The 19,299-nt window shown below is 34.6% G+C and overlaps 2 protein-coding genes across 4 annotated transcripts; both read left to right on the top strand.

Moving 5' to 3' along the window:
• The first annotated feature begins 981 nt into the window (after positions 1-981).
• Positions 982-9,834, top strand: LOC139519964 (muscle M-line assembly protein unc-89-like). 3 transcript variants are annotated; one of them, XM_071312282.1, is made up of 9 exons: positions 982-1,069; positions 2,998-3,080; positions 3,654-3,932; positions 4,171-4,245; positions 4,896-5,036; positions 5,556-5,688; positions 6,153-6,307; positions 8,311-8,424; positions 9,262-9,834. In XM_071312282.1, exons 1-9 carry the CDS (start codon positions 997-999, stop codon positions 9,601-9,603), a joined length of 1,395 nt encoding a protein of 464 aa, XP_071168383.1. In that variant the 5' UTR covers positions 982-996; the 3' UTR covers positions 9,604-9,834. The 3 variants fall into 3 exon arrangements, with proteins under 3 accessions (XP_071168383.1, XP_071168382.1, XP_071168381.1); XM_071312281.1 differs by lacking the exon at positions 982-1,069 and adding an exon at positions 1,087-1,341 and having other exon boundaries at positions 3,654-3,920; XM_071312280.1 differs by lacking the exon at positions 982-1,069 and adding an exon at positions 1,089-1,341.
• Positions 9,835-11,980: 2,146 nt separating this feature from the next.
• Positions 11,981-18,277, top strand: LOC139519963 (uncharacterized). Its single transcript, XM_071312278.1, has 2 exons — positions 11,981-13,055; positions 15,766-18,277. Exons 1-2 carry the CDS (start codon positions 12,213-12,215, stop codon positions 15,817-15,819), a joined length of 897 nt encoding a protein of 298 aa, XP_071168379.1. The 5' UTR covers positions 11,981-12,212; the 3' UTR covers positions 15,820-18,277.
• The last annotated feature ends 1,022 nt before the right edge of the window (positions 18,278-19,299 follow it).

Genomic DNA, 19,299 nt, shown 5'->3' with positions numbered 1-19,299 from the left:
TCAATAGAACCTCAAAGATCTCACACAAACATCACCGCACCTCACCTATCCTCTTCATGTTGCGAGACATTTAAGGTCTGATACTCTTCTTTTTTTTGGGAAAGGGGGGGGGACTTTTGCCTTTGATTTTCCAAAATCTATAAACAAGATAGAGATGATATTTATCCATAGTTGGGTCAAGATTGATAAGTACAAGGGCATCGACAAACGCACCGCATCACTGGGACTCTTCCTGCTCCAAGATCCTCTACAATTATGCCTAGAATGCTAGAACTTAGCTATCATGAACCGTTGTGGGGAAGCAATGTACCAGAGTCTTGAAAAGTGAAGAGGCTTTGTGCTGGCAAAAATACCTACACACTCAGCTTTCTTGTCGCCTACAACGTAGGATATCCAGCTGTGGTAACATAGCTAATGAAAAAAAAAACACTCAAAGTGCACAAATAAACCTCAGATGCTTTAAAATTAAGCACAGAATGAAAGAATTTTTATTAAATGACCAAATTGTGAGAAATAAAAATATTTAACATATTGCTTTGTGACTTAAAATACTTAGATTAAGAACTAAATATTTGCATTTATTGAAGCTAGCTATATATATATATATATTGCCGCTAGTGGAAGAAATAGGTGGAATTGTTATTCAATTTTGAAAGATTTTAAATACTTAAAAGAATATCAATACTACGTTAACTTTACGTAGTACTTCGCATTAGTTCAACTTCAAATTCATAGAGTTGTTTTTTTGTGTGTTTTAGTGTATGTGATTTCTTTAGATTTTTTTTTGGGGGGAGGGGGGTATATATCACCAGATGGAGTCAATTTTATTGGTCAAATATCTAAATTATTAAAATATTTAACAGAACATAGAAACGGTAGTTAATAATAAAAATCAACACTAAAATTTACTTTAAACAATGAACTTCAAATTCTCTTTCCGATTAATAGAATGGTAACGTTTAGAACAAAATGTAAATAAATACACATTATACATGTATGTCAACAATACACACGTTATTCCGGCAAATCGAACTCACCTGTGAAGTAAAATTGGAATGGTCCGTCACAGGTAGGTAAACTTTCGCGGTGAACACTTTTCTCAAGACTCGGATAAATCTGCAGAGACCATTCGTCTGTTAGCTGGCATCAGTTAGTATTGTTCTTTGGGCATGGCAGAATCTAAAACAGCCTATGAACTGAAAGATATACCACTGGTCAAAAGCGTAGTTGGGGTTTACTCACGAACGAAATCCTCAAACTTCTTTTTGACCTATAGTTGTTCGGCGACAGAGAAAAGTCTTAATTTTTTAGTAGAATCGATTGTTGAAAGAACCGGTTGTGGTATGTAAATATCTATTTTAAATTTACCAAACAATATTTCCAAAATTTATAAAAAAAACCTGAAACATTTTAGGTTCTCTCGATTAAAATATCGGTATTTCTATTTACAGCGCTCTTTTATTGACTTAGTAAGCGGTTTATATTTTTGTAATCTTTATTTTCGTTCTTGCTGTCTATTTGTATTTATTAAATAATTGACTTTGGCATTGATACATTACTTTAACTAACAATGTACAGTTTACTATCCATTTCTTTTTCAATAATAAAAAAAAATCAGATGCTATGATGACTCACATCACTTTAGTAATTTTAAAGTGCAGTGACACAAATAGGACCATATACTATTGGACAACAATGTCTGTTTTTATCTCAAAATTAGAACATCTGTGTAGTTGGGAAGTCTAAGATCCGCTACTTATATGCAATTTCTGCTTCAGAAATGCTCAATATATCGGTGTTTGAGTATTATGCAATTGTAGTTCATTACTGCACGAGATTTTAGAAAAACAAACCTGGACTATATTGATACTGGACTGGACTGCACCAGTTGAGCACATGTATTTGTGTGTAGTTTATAATATGTTGTCATATTGTCTATATCCAGCAATACAAATCATTTTTTTTTTTATCAAAGCAAGACCCGCGTTTCTTTTAGGGTGCTACCATTTGATTTTTAGGGGGTGGGATGGGGGCAGGACAGGAGTTTTGATTAAAATAAAAAGCAGGATGCGCTTTCTTAAAAAGGAAACCTCTGGCGATTGAATAAAAAAAAGTTGTAGGCTAAACCAATTAAGTTTGCCCCAAAAGATTGTATCTCAAATACAAAATGCATGTAAGTTGTATTCGTCGTCGTGATGGTTTCTATTCCCATAGACGAATCGAAGGGGGGCTGGGCCACCCAACCCCACCCATGATTATATACAAATCACTGAAGCTGGACTAGAGCGGACCCCTTCTTATTTGTACTGGATTGTTTTTATGTTATTTATGTGTCTTTATATTCGTCAAAAGCTCCTTAGAGCTTGTGTTGTATATTTGTACTTTAATGCCGAATCAAAATAAAGTTTTCTTATTCTTATCTTATCTTATGGCAGTTAGTGCCCCTCCCTTATAAAAAGTTCGGGACACGTTACTGAGCACTTAAACCTTTTCCAGCTGCTCGTGTTTGTCTGTCATTAAAGAAATTTAAGAAAGGAAACACCCAATATCCGCTTATTTGTACAGTACATGTTTTTTTTGTCCCTTTCATAGTCCGCCACACTTCGACATGTTCTAGTGTAAGGGGATTCTTTACATATTTACAGATCATCGTCTGTAACTCATTTCACAAAAAAGATTATAAACATTTTAGGGACCTTCCATTTGATTTTTATGGGGGGGGGGGGGGGGGGGGGGGCTAGAATGAAATTTGAAAAAAGGCAGGACATGATATTTGAGTAAAAAAAAGGCAGGATGAGCAACTTGTCAAAAAAAAGGCAGGATGCGAATTTATGTAAAAAATTCAGGATAAACTAAGAAAAAAAGGCAGGACCCCCCCCCCCCCCCGTAAAAATCTAATGGTAGCTCCCTTAGAATAGCTTGCCGTCAATTTTGGGCGTAAATTTGTTTTGTGAAAAGAGACCCATATCATTTATGTTTTTTTTTTAATAATTACAGGTGATATAGCTGATACTGTTGTCAGTGGATTCGTCGCCTCACTGAAGGAAACCTACCCAGCCCTACAGAAAACCCCAGAAAAGGTACACAAATTTATGGATTAAATGTTGATTAAATTTTCCATTTCTTTGTGTGTAGAGATAAAATTGCAACACTTTCGATTGATTGAAAATGGTGTTCAAGATACCAAGGTGACAATTCTTTAACAATAAAAGTCTTTTAAAGACGAAACAAAAAGTCCAATAACAGTTTAAAATGTCATCATAAATTAATATAGATCTGCTGAAAATTTAAAAAATATGTGTATACATCACATAGCCCTTAATATCTTATACATATATTTAACTTTTCATCAAGTTCGCGTTTTGCATTCATTTTGAAAACCAGAATTTGTAATTATATTTTTTGATACTTCAATACGTTACCATATGTTAAGTTGAATGTTAACCAACAAGTAGTTCGTCATAACTAATTAAAAAAAGAATATCGAAAGAATTTTCATTTACTTGTCATAGTCAGTATAGTTTGTTATTGTCTCCATGTGAACCTTATACAAATATAAGTCCATTTCATAAACTTTCAATTTATTCAGCCAAAAATCATTTGTTGGTTAGTGTGTTAACTCTTGTTTATGATACTTATTTTTTTCCCTACAGATTTACAAAAAGACCAAACGGAAAACATCAAAATACATAAAACACGGTGCTCAGACTGTTCTGAGAACTTGTGCTGGACAGACTTTCCTTGCTGGAGTTGATGCTCTAACTAACGTGTCAGATCTCGCATACAAACGTCTCAAAGAACAGAATCGAGCGGCAGCGAACATGTCAAAATCTGAAAAACACGCACAAACCGAGATGATGTCACCAACTAAGACGAGCCGTGGACAGCAGACAAAATTGACAGGAGGAGGCGACAAATGGGTAAAGAAACTTGTGAGTGCATTTACAGAAAGTAAAACCATAACGGAATGAATAATAATCTCATGTTCTTAGTAAAACCTTGTACATCACCAAAGTAAATTTGGTGAGCGTTAATTATATAAAATAAATTTATATGCAAAGATATATTGATATAACAAAACCATGTTTTGAAATTCATAGTAACGGTTTCGTTTCGTCATTGCATTCTTGTCCAATGAAGACTAAAAAGAATGGTTTTTTTTCTTTACAGACACGTGAAGATGACCAGCATATTCAACCCTCGTTTACTCTATCGTACATTGTTATGTTTCCACTGGCATTGTTGGTAAGTACTAGTAGTCCACTCTATAAAACACTATGTTTCACTTGCCTTATTGGTAAGTGCCACTCTATCATACACTATTTATGTTTCCACTAGTCTTGTTGGTAAGTGCCACTATATCATACACTATTATGTTTATATAAGGCGTGTTGGTAAGTAGTTCTCTCAACGCTTACTTTATCATACTTTGTTAGTTAGGTTGCCACTCGCTTTGCTGGTAAGTTGTTTACTCTATCATACGCTAGCCTTTTACATTTCCGCTTCCGTGTTTGTAAGTAGCCCAGTCAACGTTAACTTTATCCGTGCTTTATCATACAATATTATGTTTTCACTGCCGTTGTTGGTAAGCCTACCAGTCAACTTTTACTCTCATGTTTCCACTGGCTTTGTTGTTAAGTAGTCTACTTGCTTGGCGGTTCACGTTTTCTTTTATTGAAAAGAAATAGGAGTTTCCATAATATCTATATAACTTGGAATAGTTTTTTTTTACATTTTTTACAAATGTGTATAACGTTACATTCAACATAGCATGCATACATCTGTACTTCTTACATCATTAAGTTTTCAATTTGGATATTTAAAATGAACTATTTATTACTGGACATTGCACAACCACTACTCAATATGTTACATTATGATACGTCTATTAATAGATACGCTTTTTGAGAGTCATACAGAGGAAGCTACATGCCATAGCAGATCGGCCATCAGGAACAAGAAAATCTTCAAGACGTAAATTAGATCGACCTCCGCTGACGCCAGAGAAAGTAGAGGAGATTGAATGTAGAAGAAAGGTATAAAAACTTTTATTTTTCACTAAATCAGCGTTAGATATCACTTGTTCTCAAATTTATAAAAAAAAAATCCAGCTCAGCGTAACGGTCTAGAACAAAGAAGGATTCATAATCATCATGGAAATAAACTCATCATAGATACCAGGACTAAATTTAGTTTATACGCCAGACGCGCGTTTCGTCTACAAAAGACTCATCAGTGACGCTCGAATCCAAAAAAGTTTAAAAGGCCAAATAAAGTACGAAGTTGAAGAGCATTGAGGACTAAAATTCCTAGAAGTTTTGCAAAATACAGCTAAGGTGGTCTATGCCTGAGGAAGAAAAGCCTTAGTATTTCAAAAAATTCAAAAATTTGTAAACAGTTAATTTATAAATATAACCATATCAATGACAATTCATGTCAGCAAACGCGTGAATTTTCCCACTGAAGCCCAACAACCAAACATCATCAATTAATTATAATTTCTTTAATTCATTTTAAAAATACATAACTTCTTTTTTTATTTCTTCATATTACAGGTTTCTCCGAGAAAACGACTAAACAGTTCCATCCTAGGCAATATCAAAAGTGTAGCTTTCAGAATGTTAGGATTTCAAACCAGTTGTGTCAAACAAACTGACATTAGGCAGTTTCTGACCTGTAGTAAACATGGTGAGTCAATCATTTTTATTTTACACTAATGTTAAAAAGTAAAAATACATTTTAATAAATAAAGTATTTATAATATGTGATAACACAATTTTATTTTCGTTGTGGCCATTTGCGGATTCTGTAAAAATCTACATTTATATACTGGACATATTTTGTTTGTGAACTCGCGGTAAGTGGTGTTTTCATTCATAATGTATCATTTAAGCACTTGGCAACTAAAATTAAGGATATGCTTGCTTTCATTGTTATTTGCTTAATATCAATCACGCGCATAAGGGAGTTTCATTTGACCTTGCCCTAAGTTTGAAAGTCTTGCCCATTTAATTAATTCAATTATTGCAGAAGGCGAGACATACATGTAAAATTCTCGTTTTTTTATTACTGTTTATAATAATATCGCATCTCTTTGGTAAAATCCTCCTGATTTGAAATAATACAGGTATACAAACTTCTTAAATTTTCAGGACCTTTCAACATGTCGCCATTAATGGATAGTGAAGATGCTGAGAAAAAACGTAAACATGATGATATTCTGTCGGATGATAGTTCTACTGATGACGAAGACCTCGTCAACATGGACTTGAAAAACTATGTGTCTGATGAAGATCCAGATTATGAGGTAGTTTTCATAATTTATGTCCAGACTACGATTGCATGTAAAGGGGTCGAGTGTTTTCCATTCGGTCTCTGTGCCCGTCCGTTCGTCCTTTCCTTATATCGGATTTAAATTAATGCTCACTTGAAGATGGTTTACCATGACATTGTCTTCAAATCCAATTGAAACTTGGTACCGACCTTCGTGGTGATGGGAACCCTTTCAAAATACATGCCTTGAAAAATTAAGATTACAGACCATTGCGGGGCCTTTCGTAGCTGACTATGCGGAAAGGATTATCTCATTGTTGTTACCTTGGAATGACTATAAATTGTTCAGGAAATTTAAGTCATTCAAAAAAAAATCTTATGGAAAAAGGAAGAAAAGCTTGGTTTAAAATTAAAAAAACAGTCTCTTTAGATAATTCCTGCAGTATGCTTGAAAAATTATTTGATACTTTAGTTGTTCCAATAACTCTTTATGGAAGTGAAGTTTGGGGTGTAAGCCAAGTGTTCAAAGATTCAGATCCATTTGAACATTTACATATTAAATTTATTAAAGAAATTTTAGGAGTACAGTGCAAAACAACAAATGTAGCCTGTTTAACTGAGACAAACAGAATCCCTTTGTACTTTAAAATTCACCTTTCAGCTATAAAATTTCTAAACCACATTGTAAACTCGCCTAACACTTTAGTCCATAAAATATATAATAATGTAGAGAAAACAAGTAAATGGGTTAACATTGTAAAAGACTGGTTAAATAAATTAGGTTTTGGTCATCTCACTTTTAATACTTTTAATTTAAAATATCACATAAATAGTATCCAACAAAGAATCTATGACCAGGCTTATCAAATTATGAATTGTTCTATCAATAAATGTGAAAAATTAAATTTCTTTGTCATACTAAAAGAATTAGAAAAAGGCCCCCATATATTGATATATGTAAATTAAAAACCGACCGATCAGTTTTCAGTAAATTTAAACTAAGTGCGCATTCCCTAGCAATTGAAAGAGGGCGTTATACCAACATTGAAAGAAGTAAACGCATTTGCTTATCCTGTAACAGACAAGAAATTGAGGATGAATACCATTTCTTCACAATCTGTCCATGCTATAAATCATTAAGGGATACCTATATACAAAATATTAATAACAATCTTAATTTCAATTTTATTAAATTGCAGTCCACTATAACACTAAATCATTTGACTGTACTTTTAAATAGCAGTCTACCAGTCATTATAAAAATCACCATAAAGTATATTAATGATTGTCTTTTATTAAGAACATCTGTATAACTTTTTTTAATATGCATCTGTATAAATTTTTTTTAATATGCAACCGAATTTTTGTTTGTTCTTTTTTTTTAATTGTTCATGAACATTAACAATGTGTTAACTGTTGATATTTATAGCCTTTTTCTTCTTCGCTGTGAATACCACTGTCACTCTAATATAATTATAATCAATTTAACTATTGTCAGTTTATTGTCTTAATTTTGTATGCCATAACCATTTAATGTAAATGTGTTTGTGCGGATAAAATATTGTCTATTGTCTATTGTCTATGAAAAAGAAGATGTGGTATGATTGCCAATGAGACAACCGTCCACAAGAGACCAAAATGACACAGAAATTAACAACTATAGGTCACCATACGGCTGTACGGGGACTTATACTTTGAATTGATTTCAAAGTCATTTGGTCTCTTGTGGAGAGTTGTCTCATTGGCAACCATTCCTTACCGTCGTATTGTATAAACAGCACAAATAATATTAGGCTTATCTATATTACTAAGAGCACAAGTTTCCTCTTACTGCTGGAAAAGCATTAACGCTTAGCGCATGTTATCATATACCCTTTCCTCTTTCAGGTGGAAAAGCCTAAACGCTTATCGTAACTAGATTATAGATAGCAGTTAAAATAGTACTGTTTATGTAATTTTTTTAATTTGTTCATGCTTTGTATTTAATTTAAAAATGCAGTTTTAAAAATCATTTCTAATGTATGTATGATTATGTAGCCGACAGATGAAGACGAGTCTGACAGCAGCATCGATTCTGACGAAGAGGAAGACGAAAGTGACTTTGATACGGTAGAACTTGGAGAAGGTGGATTAGTAGAAATCAAAGATAAGGCAAGTTGATCCTGAAATATTCAAACGGACTAGACGTAATGTTTTATTTATCTTTGGGAATGTTTTCAGTAATTGTCTGATTTTAATGCATGTTCAATTAAATGCAATGCCATTTGGAGGTGAATTCAAGTGTGATTTACAATTATAGGAAAACATTTTTCTTTCCTGATAAGTCCTGTACACACCTGACAAAAGGGGCAAAATTATCTTGTGTTTTGGGGAGGGGGGGGGGGGGGGGGGGGGTGACAGAAAAATGTAAAAAAAAAAACACCAAACCTAAAGTAAAGAATCCGTTTGTGAATTGATATCTGATGAATCTATGTTCATTACGGTATCAATAATTGTCATTCCACTTCTTCAAGTTAAAGATGAGGTTAAGAAACTCGTTTATTATCGCCACAAGGCACAACTGCGTAGATATGACCCAATCAATGAATTGTCATGTCCATGCTGTTATGGCTTTATAATATGCCTGTCGATTTTCCGTTTAATTGTTATTGGTTTGTCCTTGTTAAAATTTAATGGGATTTTCTTCTCTTTTTAGGAGTTTGGTTATGGTGACCGATCTGTGATAATATCTGTTAAATCTAGTCACAACTTGTTTAGGCACGGGGCGGTTCATAGCTTGACACACTGTATAGGCACTTGTCTTGTGTTGATCAAATACCTCCAAATATTTATGTGAAGTGTACAGTAGGGAATGAGAGTACATCTTTAAAATGTTGAATTTAACTTTATGGAAAACATTTACAATTAGTTATTTCAGTGTGCACCTTTGACAAAAGGAACAAATTCTTGATTGTTAAAATTTGAAAACTGACTTAAAATATATTACAGGAAAACGTAACGCCAATGAAGAATAAAAGTAAAGAACCAGAAAAAAAGCCAATGAAAGAAAATGTTGAAAAACAGAAAGAATTGAAAGAAAAGGCATCTCCAAAGAAGGCTGTGCTATCCCCAAAGAAACAGCCAAGTTCAAACGTCCAACCTGCTATAATAACGAATAAGTCCCCAGTTAAACAAGTCAGTGGTAAAGATGAAAAGAAAGATTCAAATCACAACCAGAAGTTCAATGACCAATCAAAACCGTCCGAATCTGGGAACAAGCAATCAAACACCGGATCGAACACGTCAAACATAGGGAATAACGAAAAACATCAAGGGAACAAGAAATCATAAACATTCAAAGTCAAGACTGCCTACCAAATTCTGTTGTATATTGTAATGACTTCGTTTCATTAACATTGATGTTCTCTTTCATTGATTTCTTTACAGAATAATTCTTATTCTTCCTCTTTTTTTGTATCGGTAAACAAATGAATGTAAATATTAACAGTTTATACATGTAAGACTGTGTTATAGTGCTGTATTGATTATTTGAAACAAAATAAACTAAAGTATTTTTCTCATAATATATCTCTTGTTTTCTATTATTTTTCAACATCTTAAATGGTATTACAGAAGATTTAGTGTCGTTTATACGACTTTTTTTGGCATCATAGAGGTCTACACTTTGGTAACCGTTTATGAATTTCCGTGTCTACAGTAGCAACCATCATCAAACTTAGTTCAATGACTTTCTGTAAAAACAAGAGAAAAAATAGAATGAACCTATAGTCAATATATAAATCTTAAGTGATAGGACAAGGTCAATACTTCACTGTATATTGGTATTCGTTCTGAACATGCATGAAAGAACTGCCACTGGACATTAAGCAACCAACAATCAACCAAGGGGTTCTTGTAAGAACAGAAGTAGAAAGAAATATTGCCATACATTGTATATAAGAGTACTGGAATTTATATTTTTCGTTCAAAAAGCAATAACAAACAATGACTTGGTTTATTAGACTTTTTGATTATCAGTTTCATTTTAAAGAAGACATTTTAAAATAATTACCTCGGTAAAAAGCATGAAAAAAACCTAAATAAGACTGACGTATATACAAAGATGTGGTAAAATGGTCAATGAGAACTATCTACCAAAGACCAAATGACACAAAACCCCACACGAGAAATGCAATAAAACAAAGCAACATGATGGGTTACAGGGTATCACATGTGTAGCAGGATCTGCTCGCCCCTTTCTGGATCACCCACAATCACCCAAGTTTCAGTTAAGGCGTTCGTGCTTCTCAGTCTGCAGGCCTCCAGTCTGTAGTTTTCTATGTTGTGTTTTTTGCCCGTCTACTTATATTTTTAAGCCACGATGTTGTCAGTTTATTTTCAACTTCTTCTCCTCTGAAACTTTTAACTGACGACCTCATTTCTGATTGGACATCTTCCATAGCTGAATTTTCTGGTTGCGTTGAAGACCTATTGTTGACCTTGTAATGTTTCCGTTGTTCGGGTTGTCTCTGATGCATATCTCAGTTTCAATTATCTATTCTAAGTATCTATGGAACTATAAAAAAAGTGTGTTTAAACAGATCAATGTATCGTGGTAGGCTATTGGCAATTTGAGTTCAAACGAAAATCGTCTCTTAGGTTAAGCGAGTAATATCAGGATCAGGATAAGGGTTCAGATAAAGATGAGAAACTAATGTTATCGGCATCCATCCATTGGTTACAAGCTTCAAAAAAGCCTAACCTGGTCGTGTGTAACTTAGCTTATGAATACTCGTGAATTAGCAAGCATATGATAAGCGATGAATGTTAGATTGTAGAGACAAAGATTTCACTACAAACAAATGTGGTAGGCCGATAGGCTCAATAACGAGTACATACAGAATGATTAAAAATGCCACAGCAGGCTTCAAACCATATTGAATACATTAAAATAATTTTTTTTAGTTAATGGACATTATCTTAATCTATCTACATTGTACGTGTTTTTAGTCGAAAACATTAAAAATTTGTAAGAAATTTCAATATGAAAAGAGAAAAAACGTTTTTGTCGATCCGGTAAAGCGATACCTGCGTGTGTAGTACGTTGTTTTATTAACATCATTAACTTGTCAAACCAATACCTGTCTACAGAAGAAGCGAATCTATAAAAACGTTTTTTATATCACATAGCAATATTGTCTAATATCAATTGTAAATATTCGGAAAATGTTGTTTTCGTCAACGAAAAATAAAGAAAATGCTAAATTCAAAACTTAATGTTCAAATATAAACAACAATTAAGTCTAAATATACATTTACTTTTTAAATTGTTATTTGTATGGAGAGTTGTCTAATTGGCACTCACACCACATCTTCCTATATCTATTCAGAAGTTAGTTAAAAACAAAAGTTTATGTAAAATTTGGAGTGCTGTGTTTTTCTTATGTACACAAATAAACAAATGCTATAAGTTCTAATATCAATGCGATACTTTTAAAATATCATAGCGGTGTTTTTGTTATGTCAATATTAGTACTAATTAGTATCAATATTAAACTGTTGTACCTATATTTTGACAATTTCACCTGTTATATTTATTTTGTTCACGCATCGTTGTAAATAAAATGGAATTTGATGCGACTGTCGTACAAGTGAAAGGTTTAGCGCTATAAAACCAGGTTAAAAAAAGTCAGAAATATTTGAGATTATAAAAATTTTATATTTTCAATAATCTGGTTTAATTCAATCAAATATTCGTGTGGGTGCGTGGGCGTTGCATCCTGTAGCTCAATGCCATATTCGGCATGGCCATAGCGTCGATCGCAGCATGAATCAGAGTTTTGGAATTCCCGTATCAGCTAGAATAGAATTTTGGAATTCCCGTATCGGGCACTTGTTAATTTGCTGTCGACAAGAAAGCAAGTGTTACGCAAATAAGTTAAAATATCCAGAAAAAGAAGATGCCTAACAAGAGAAATGCCGTTGGATCGCCATCAAGGGCCATGGGGAAGAAAAGAAGAACGACCAGCAGGACAGGAGGAAAGAAAGTGCAGCCCGAAGAAATTGCCCAAAAGAAAGACGGAGCTGACCGGAGAAGATCTGCCAAGAAAACAAAAGAGGTCGGACATGTGGTGGCAGAAGTACCTGAGGAAAATACTGATATCTCATCAGGTAATGAGTCGGAGGAAGATGCACGGGCATTCCCCTCTTTAAGACACGAAATTGCAAATAATTCCATTGATTTCACTCCGTCACAAGAATCTAGCGTTCATGACACAGTGGGGGAACACGTGTCTTTTAAAATTAAAGAAAAAATTTGGGAGGGAAAATTTATAGAGCTTCATTCTCTTTTGAGAACGCAAAAAGAAATGGAAGAGGTTGACGAGGGCGATTTGAAATTAAAAAGGGGGAAAATTTGCATTGAAAAAAGATCGTCGGGGGTTTATTTGTCAATAAATGAATGGACTTCAGCATTCATGATTTTTATGAGTGTCTACATTGAGAAATACAACACACGGGCACAGGAATTGTTAAAATATATGCGCGATATAAGATTAGCGGCAACTAGGTCAGAAAACTGGGCTACCTATGACGAGCAATTTAGGCTAAAAATAGAAAAGAATCCTAATTTATCTTGGGGAAATATACACGGTGAATATTGGCTATTACACATCACATCTCCCACAGTACACAACAGTGTGTCAGTGCAATCACAGGGTTATAGAACAGATACACAAAATCGTGGTAATTATAACTCAAATGCAGCTACACTTCCAAACAATAGAACACATCAAAAATCACAGGTAACTAGGGGAAGTGTAAATATGTCATGTAAATACTATAATAATGGTACTGACTGTCCCTACTTCCCTCGTTGTAGGTTTAAACACATATGCCAAATATGCAGTGGCAAACACAGAAAAGCCCAATGTAATAACCGGGCGCAAGGAAGAAATAACAAAAAGTATTAATTTTTATTCATTGGGAAATACTCCTATAAAAGTATCAGTCTTGGAAAATTATTTAGAATTCTACCCACTTAACAATGTAGCACATGAAATTATATCTGGTTTCAAATACGGTTTTTCTTTAAAATATTTTGGCTCTAGGGAACCAAGGGAGAGTTCCAATTTAAAAAGTGCATTACAGCTACCCAAAATTTTTAAAGAAAAATTAATGAAGGAAGTTAAACTTGGTCGCATAGCTGGTCCTTTCAGATACCCACCTTTTCCCACACTTCAGGTATCACCAATGGGGCTAGTGCCAAAAAAGGATGGGGATTTCAGACTTATTCAACATTTATCCTATCCTGAGAATAATTCAATAAATGATTTTATTGATAAAGATCATTGTTCAGTGCAGTACAGTTCAGTGGACGAAGCAGCATGTTTGATTAATAGACACAAAACATTTGCCCGTTTAAGTCAGTGTGACGTAAAAGCGGCTTTTCGTTTGTTGCCAATTGCCCCGCACGATTTGGACTTGTTGGGGATAAAATTTCAGGGTGAATATTATCTTAATAAAATGCTCCCTATGGGGGCCTCAATAAGTTGTGCCCTGTGGGAGAAATTTGCAAAAGCTTTGCATTGGATAATACAGCTAAAAAGCGGAAATGATGATATCCTCCATTATTTAGATGATTTTCTTTTTGTCGAGTCGAGCCAAACATCAAAAGTTGGCAATACTTTGAAGTTATTCCAAGAGGTATGCAACAAAATAGGTATTCCTCTTGCTAGTGACAAGACTACTTTGCCGACTACATTACTTATGTTTTTGGGTATAGAATTTGATACACAGAATTTAATCATGCGACTTCCAAATGAAAAACTTGTCAAACTCTCACAAAAAATCAGAGATACCTTGGACAGTTCTAAAATAACTCTTAAAGATATGCAATCCCTTCTTGGGCTCCTGAATTTTGCTTGTAAGGTAGTTGCTCCAGGCCGCACCTTCTGTCGCAGACTCATAAATTCAACAATTGGGGTAAGAAAATCGTATTTCAAAATCCGAGTAAACAAGCAGATGAAAGCAGATTTAGAAGTTTGGTTAGACTTTTTAAAACAATACAATGGTGTAACTGTAATAACAGACAATGTATGGGTTTCAAATGAAAAATTAGAGTTGTTCACTGATAGTGCAGGGGGGTCCAAAGGCGGGTATGGGATCTATTTTGCAGGTCAGTGGGCCCAAGGCACATGGCCAAAACATTGGTTTGAGACTGGAATCACCAGAGATATGACATTGTTAGAGTTGTTTCCAGTTGTAGCTGCTCTTATGTCCTGGGAATCCTATGTTGTTAACAAAAAAGTTATTTTTCATGTTGATAATCAGGCGGTTGTTCAAATCATTAATATGAAAACTAGCAAGTCAAGTAGAGTTATGACTTTAGTAAGACAGATGGTTTTAATGAACTTAAAAAATAATACATTAATTAAGGCAATTTATATCCCTTCAAAACAAAACCAAATTGCTGATTGTCTTTCTCGTTCTCAGTGGGGGAAGTTCAGAAGCCTAGCTCCAGAAGCAGACCAGTGGCCAACCAAAATTCCAACACAGATCTGGAACATTTAAGTCAGGTGGCTGATTATATTGTCAATCAAGGTGTGTCCAAAAATACACAAAAATCATACAATTTGGCTCTGTCAAAACTTTGTACTTTTAGATCATCTTATAAATTGAAACAGGATTGGCCGGTGCCAGTCAATGATTTGTTAAATTTTATAGCTTTTTTGTCAGTACAGGGTCTTTCGGGGGGAACCATATCATCTTATATATCAGGAGTTTCATACCATCATAAAATTCAAGGGATACAGGATACTACAAAATTCTTTATAATTGGAAAGGCATTAGAAGGAATAAAAAGAATTCAAGGGGGAAAACGTAATGACATTAGAGCACCAATTACAGTGCAATTGTTATCAGATATGATTAGTTGTTTAGATAAAGTATGTAAGAATAAATATGAAGCTGCTTTATTTTCAGCAGTTTTTTCTGTTGCCTTCTTTGGTTTGCTAAGAGTAGGGGAAATCACTACTTCAAAATCCAAGTCTGTTATAAATGGCTCCAACTTAACAATTTCTGATATTTTAGTAAGGAGAAAAGTCCTGGAGCTAAGAGTAAGGTGGTCAAAAACTGACCAAAAGGGAAAGTCTGTTACTTTGTTGATAGCTGAGAACGGAAAAAACTACTGTCCGGTACGACTCATTAACGAATATTTAAAGGTACGACCTACCTGTAACAATACAGATTTGTTTATCCATTATACTGGTATGCCTTTAACTAGATACCAATTCAGTAGTATACTGGAAAAAGCTTTACATTTTCTTCGTATTAGTAAAGGCCATTTTAGGTCACATAGTTTTAGAATTGGGGGAGCCACGGAACTAGCCAGGCAGGGGGTCTCAGAGGAGGTAATTATGAGATTAGGCAGATGGAAATCGCATGCTTATTCTCGCTATATTAGGTTACAATTTTTCTAGTTTCAAAAAGCTAACAAGCTAAAGGTTTTCACAGGTCCCAAGATTTTATGGATTGTTGGAAGTTCCCTTGTTCATTGGGCCAACGTAGAGGCGAAGAAATATGGTAGGAACAACCTGGGACTGGGGTCAAAAGGTGTAACAACATACTGGATTGGGCAACCTGGTTTACAGATTAAAGATTTGGACTCCCTACTGGACGCAAAAAGAAAAATTTTACCTTCTCCTCATTTTATAATAATTCACTGTGGAGCTAATGATTTGACAGATTTAGAATTGACAGGGACGGGTTTAATGGAAAATGTAAAATGTTCTATCCTACGTTACAAGGCTTTATTTAAAAATGTTATTATAATATGGTCTTCAATGCTACAGCGCAGATACTGGCATTTTGCCCCCTTGAATGCGGGTGCAATAATCGAACAGAAGAGAAAAAGAGTGAATTCAGTGGTCAAAAACTTTGTAATAGAAAACGGGGGGAAAGCTATATTACATGAGAACATTAGGGCAAGTGAAGTGTCTTTATACAGAACAGATGGAACTCATTTGTCACAAACTGGAAATCAGGTTTTCTTAAATAATATACAAGGGGGGGTTGAGTCTTTCCTACGCACAACAAAATCAACTTTTCCAATGATTCAATAATGAAAATTTTGTGGAGGTGAGAACCCCAGTCAGATTTGGTAGCTGACTGGGGCTCTCATGTGGCGGTCCAGGGAGACTGGTAGTGATTGGGGGATTATTTCACTCGGCCCTTGCTCTGGGCCTGACAAGTTCTACAATTTGCAGGTTTGGAAAATGTGGTTAGTGGTAACGGTGGGGTCTACAGATGGGTAACTCTGGGACCTCCTCCACCTCATATTATAGAGGGGAGGCCTACACCTGCCAACAGGTGGGGCACTAATAACTGGAGCATTGGTAATACGAGTGTTTTTCCCCGGTCACTCCCCATGGTAGGTGGTGGTGTAACCGTGTTTAACTACCAGGGGTTTTATGACACTATGTCAACATAGGTCAGCTGATAGCCATTGTGTATAGGTAATCGGTAGTCACCCTGGCGCCTCAACAAAATATTATAAAATACTCTGTAGCCAAAGTAATGCCACAAAGTAAAAATGTTTATTCTAGTCATGAAAATGTAAATACAAGTTGGTGTAATAAAATGTATGTTTAATTCAAAGGATTGTTTTTGTATTAGTTGTAAAAGTTATAAATGAAAAACAGAGGATGGAACCTCTACACAAATGAGTATAATATACAGAAAGTCTGTATAATGTTAATTTTGGTATTTGTGAATTACGGTAAAACAACAGATAAAGAGAGACAACTCTAGATGAATTTTTAATCACTTTGTGATTAAAGGTAGAACTTCAACATAGTTTCGAAATACGTCAACAACTCTTGATCGTTGTTCTTCATCTCATTGTTATTCGTTCAGTATTGATATAGGGTCTTCTTCTATGAGTATTGCAATTAATTGAGATTATAAAAATTTTATATTTTCAATAATCTGGTTTAATTCAATCAAATATTCGTGTGGGTGCGTGGGCGTTGCATCCTGTAGCTCAATGCCATATTCGGCATGGCCATAGCGTCGATCGCAGCATGAATCAGAGTTTTGGAATTCCCGTATCAGCTAGAATAGAATTTTGGAATTCCCGTATCGGGCACTTGTTAATTTGCTGTCGACAAGAAAGCAAGTGTTACGCAAATAAGTTAAAATATCCAAACCCGCCCGCCCTCCCTATGAGAATAGTTGCTGCTGTTTTTGTTTTATATTTTCAGGCACTGGTTTGCTGTATTTGATTACAATATTATGGTTACCAGTATACAAGCCGGACCTTCATAGTATTGGACCTATACAGGACTATTTGGAATAAACTTGCGTTTCTATGATTTGGACATTTCCGCCATTAAGCACGTTATTAACATATGGACTATTGTGATTTAAGCATCCAGAATTAATTCTAGTTTTAAGTAATTAACAATTTAAACAATTTGAAAGAAAACAAGACATTTTAAAGAAATTAATTATCTTCTACTATCCTTAGGCGCAGAGTCAAATTTGAATGGGGGGAGGTCCAGGGAGACTGGTAGTGATTGGGGGATTATTTCACTCGGCCCTTGCTCTGGGCCTGACAAGTTCTACAATTTGCAGGTTTGGAAAATGTGGTTAGTGGTAACGGTGGGGTCTACAGATGGGTAACTCTGGGACCTCCTCCACCTCATATTATAGAGGGGAGGCCTACACCTGCCAACAGGTGGGGCACTAATAACTGGAGCATTGGTAATACGAGTGTTTTTCCCCGGTCACTCCCCATGGTAGGTGGTGGTGTAACCGTGTTTAACTACCAGGGGTTTTATGACACTATGTCAACATAGGTCAGCTGATAGCCATTGTGTATAGGTAATCGGTAGTCACCCTGGCGCCTCAACAAAATATTATAAAATACTCTGTAGCCAAAGTAATGCCACAAAGTAAAAATGTTTATTCTAGTCATGAAAATGTAAATACAAGTTGGTGTAATAAAATGTATGTTTAATTCAAAGGATTGTTTTTGTATTAGTTGTAAAAGTTATAAATGAAAAACAGAGGATGGAACCTCTACACAAATGAGTATAATATACAGAAAGTCTGTATAATGTTAATTTTGGTATTTGTGAATTACGGTAAAACAACAGATAAAGAGAGACAACTCTAGATGAATTTTTAATCACTTTGTGATTAAAGGTAGAACTTCAACATAGTTTCGAAATACGTCAACAACTCTTGATCGTTGTTCTTCATCTCATTGTTATTCGTTCAGTATTGATATAGGGTCTTCTTCTATGAGTATTGCAATTAAGACAGTTGTTGTCCATTCGTTTGGTGTGTTTTATCATTTTATTTTGCCAATTGATTAGGGACTTCCCTTTTTGAATTTTCAGTATTTTTGTGATTGTACTTCTTAGTAGTATTGTATGTTAATAAGCAGTTTTAAAGCCATTGCTTAAATTCAAATTGTTTTGGTAACATCTTTCAAATCTCTTAATTGGTTTCGGAAGCAAAACAAATCAAATAAGGGTTTTATAAACAATGTCGTAATTAAATATAGATCTAAGTATCAACATTATTGTTAATATATATATATATATATATAAATATATCATATATAACATCTATTTAATTTATCAATGAACGCATCGAAACAATACATATTCGATATTCTCCATGCATGGCAGACTTTCTTTAATGGCAACTTGTGCCAAAGATGAACCATACTGTCCTCGTTCAGATTGATTCGACAAAATCGATCCTATATATATCGTGGTGTTCGGTATGAGCCAAGGCTCCGTGTTTAAGGCCTTCTTTGATCTATAATGGTTTTACTTTTAACAAATTATTACCTTGATGGAAAGTTATCTCATTCGAACTCATACACCATCTTCTTATATCTATTAATCTTTAAATTTTCCCCTTGAATAACTGGTTTCCAGTCCTCCAAACCAGTCCAACTACTTCATTGTTTTGCATTGTACATCCATTTCAGTAGTGAACCAGGTAATACCGGATGACCGCAAGTTTTGCCGA

The sequence above is a fragment of the Mytilus edulis genome, chromosome 4 (genome assembly GCF_963676685.1).
Source record: "Mytilus edulis chromosome 4, xbMytEdul2.2, whole genome shotgun sequence".
NCBI lineage: Eukaryota > Metazoa > Mollusca > Bivalvia > Mytilida > Mytilidae > Mytilus > Mytilus edulis.
The sequence above is the reverse complement of the archived record's forward strand: the minus strand, read 5'-3'. Positions and strand labels throughout refer to the sequence as shown.

Excerpts from the sequence above, each read along its gene's own strand:
- LOC139519964 (XM_071312280.1), top strand. The coding sequence starts at position 1,170 with ATGGCAGAATCTAAAACAGCCTATGAACTGAAAGATATACCACTGGTC. Across the intron at positions 1,342-2,997 it reads TGTTGAAAGAACCGGTTGTG|GTGATATAGCTGATACTGTT; the intron begins GTATGTAAATAT and ends TAATAATTACAG. Across the intron at positions 3,081-3,653 it reads TACAGAAAACCCCAGAAAAG|ATTTACAAAAAGACCAAACG; the intron begins GTACACAAATTT and ends TTTTCCCTACAG.
- LOC139519963 (XM_071312278.1), top strand. The coding sequence starts at position 12,213 with ATGCCTAACAAGAGAAATGCCGTTGGATCGCCATCAAGGGCCATGGGG. Across the intron at positions 13,056-15,765 it reads GAACACATCAAAAATCACAG|GTCCCAAGATTTTATGGATT; the intron begins GTAACTAGGGGA and ends AGGTTTTCACAG.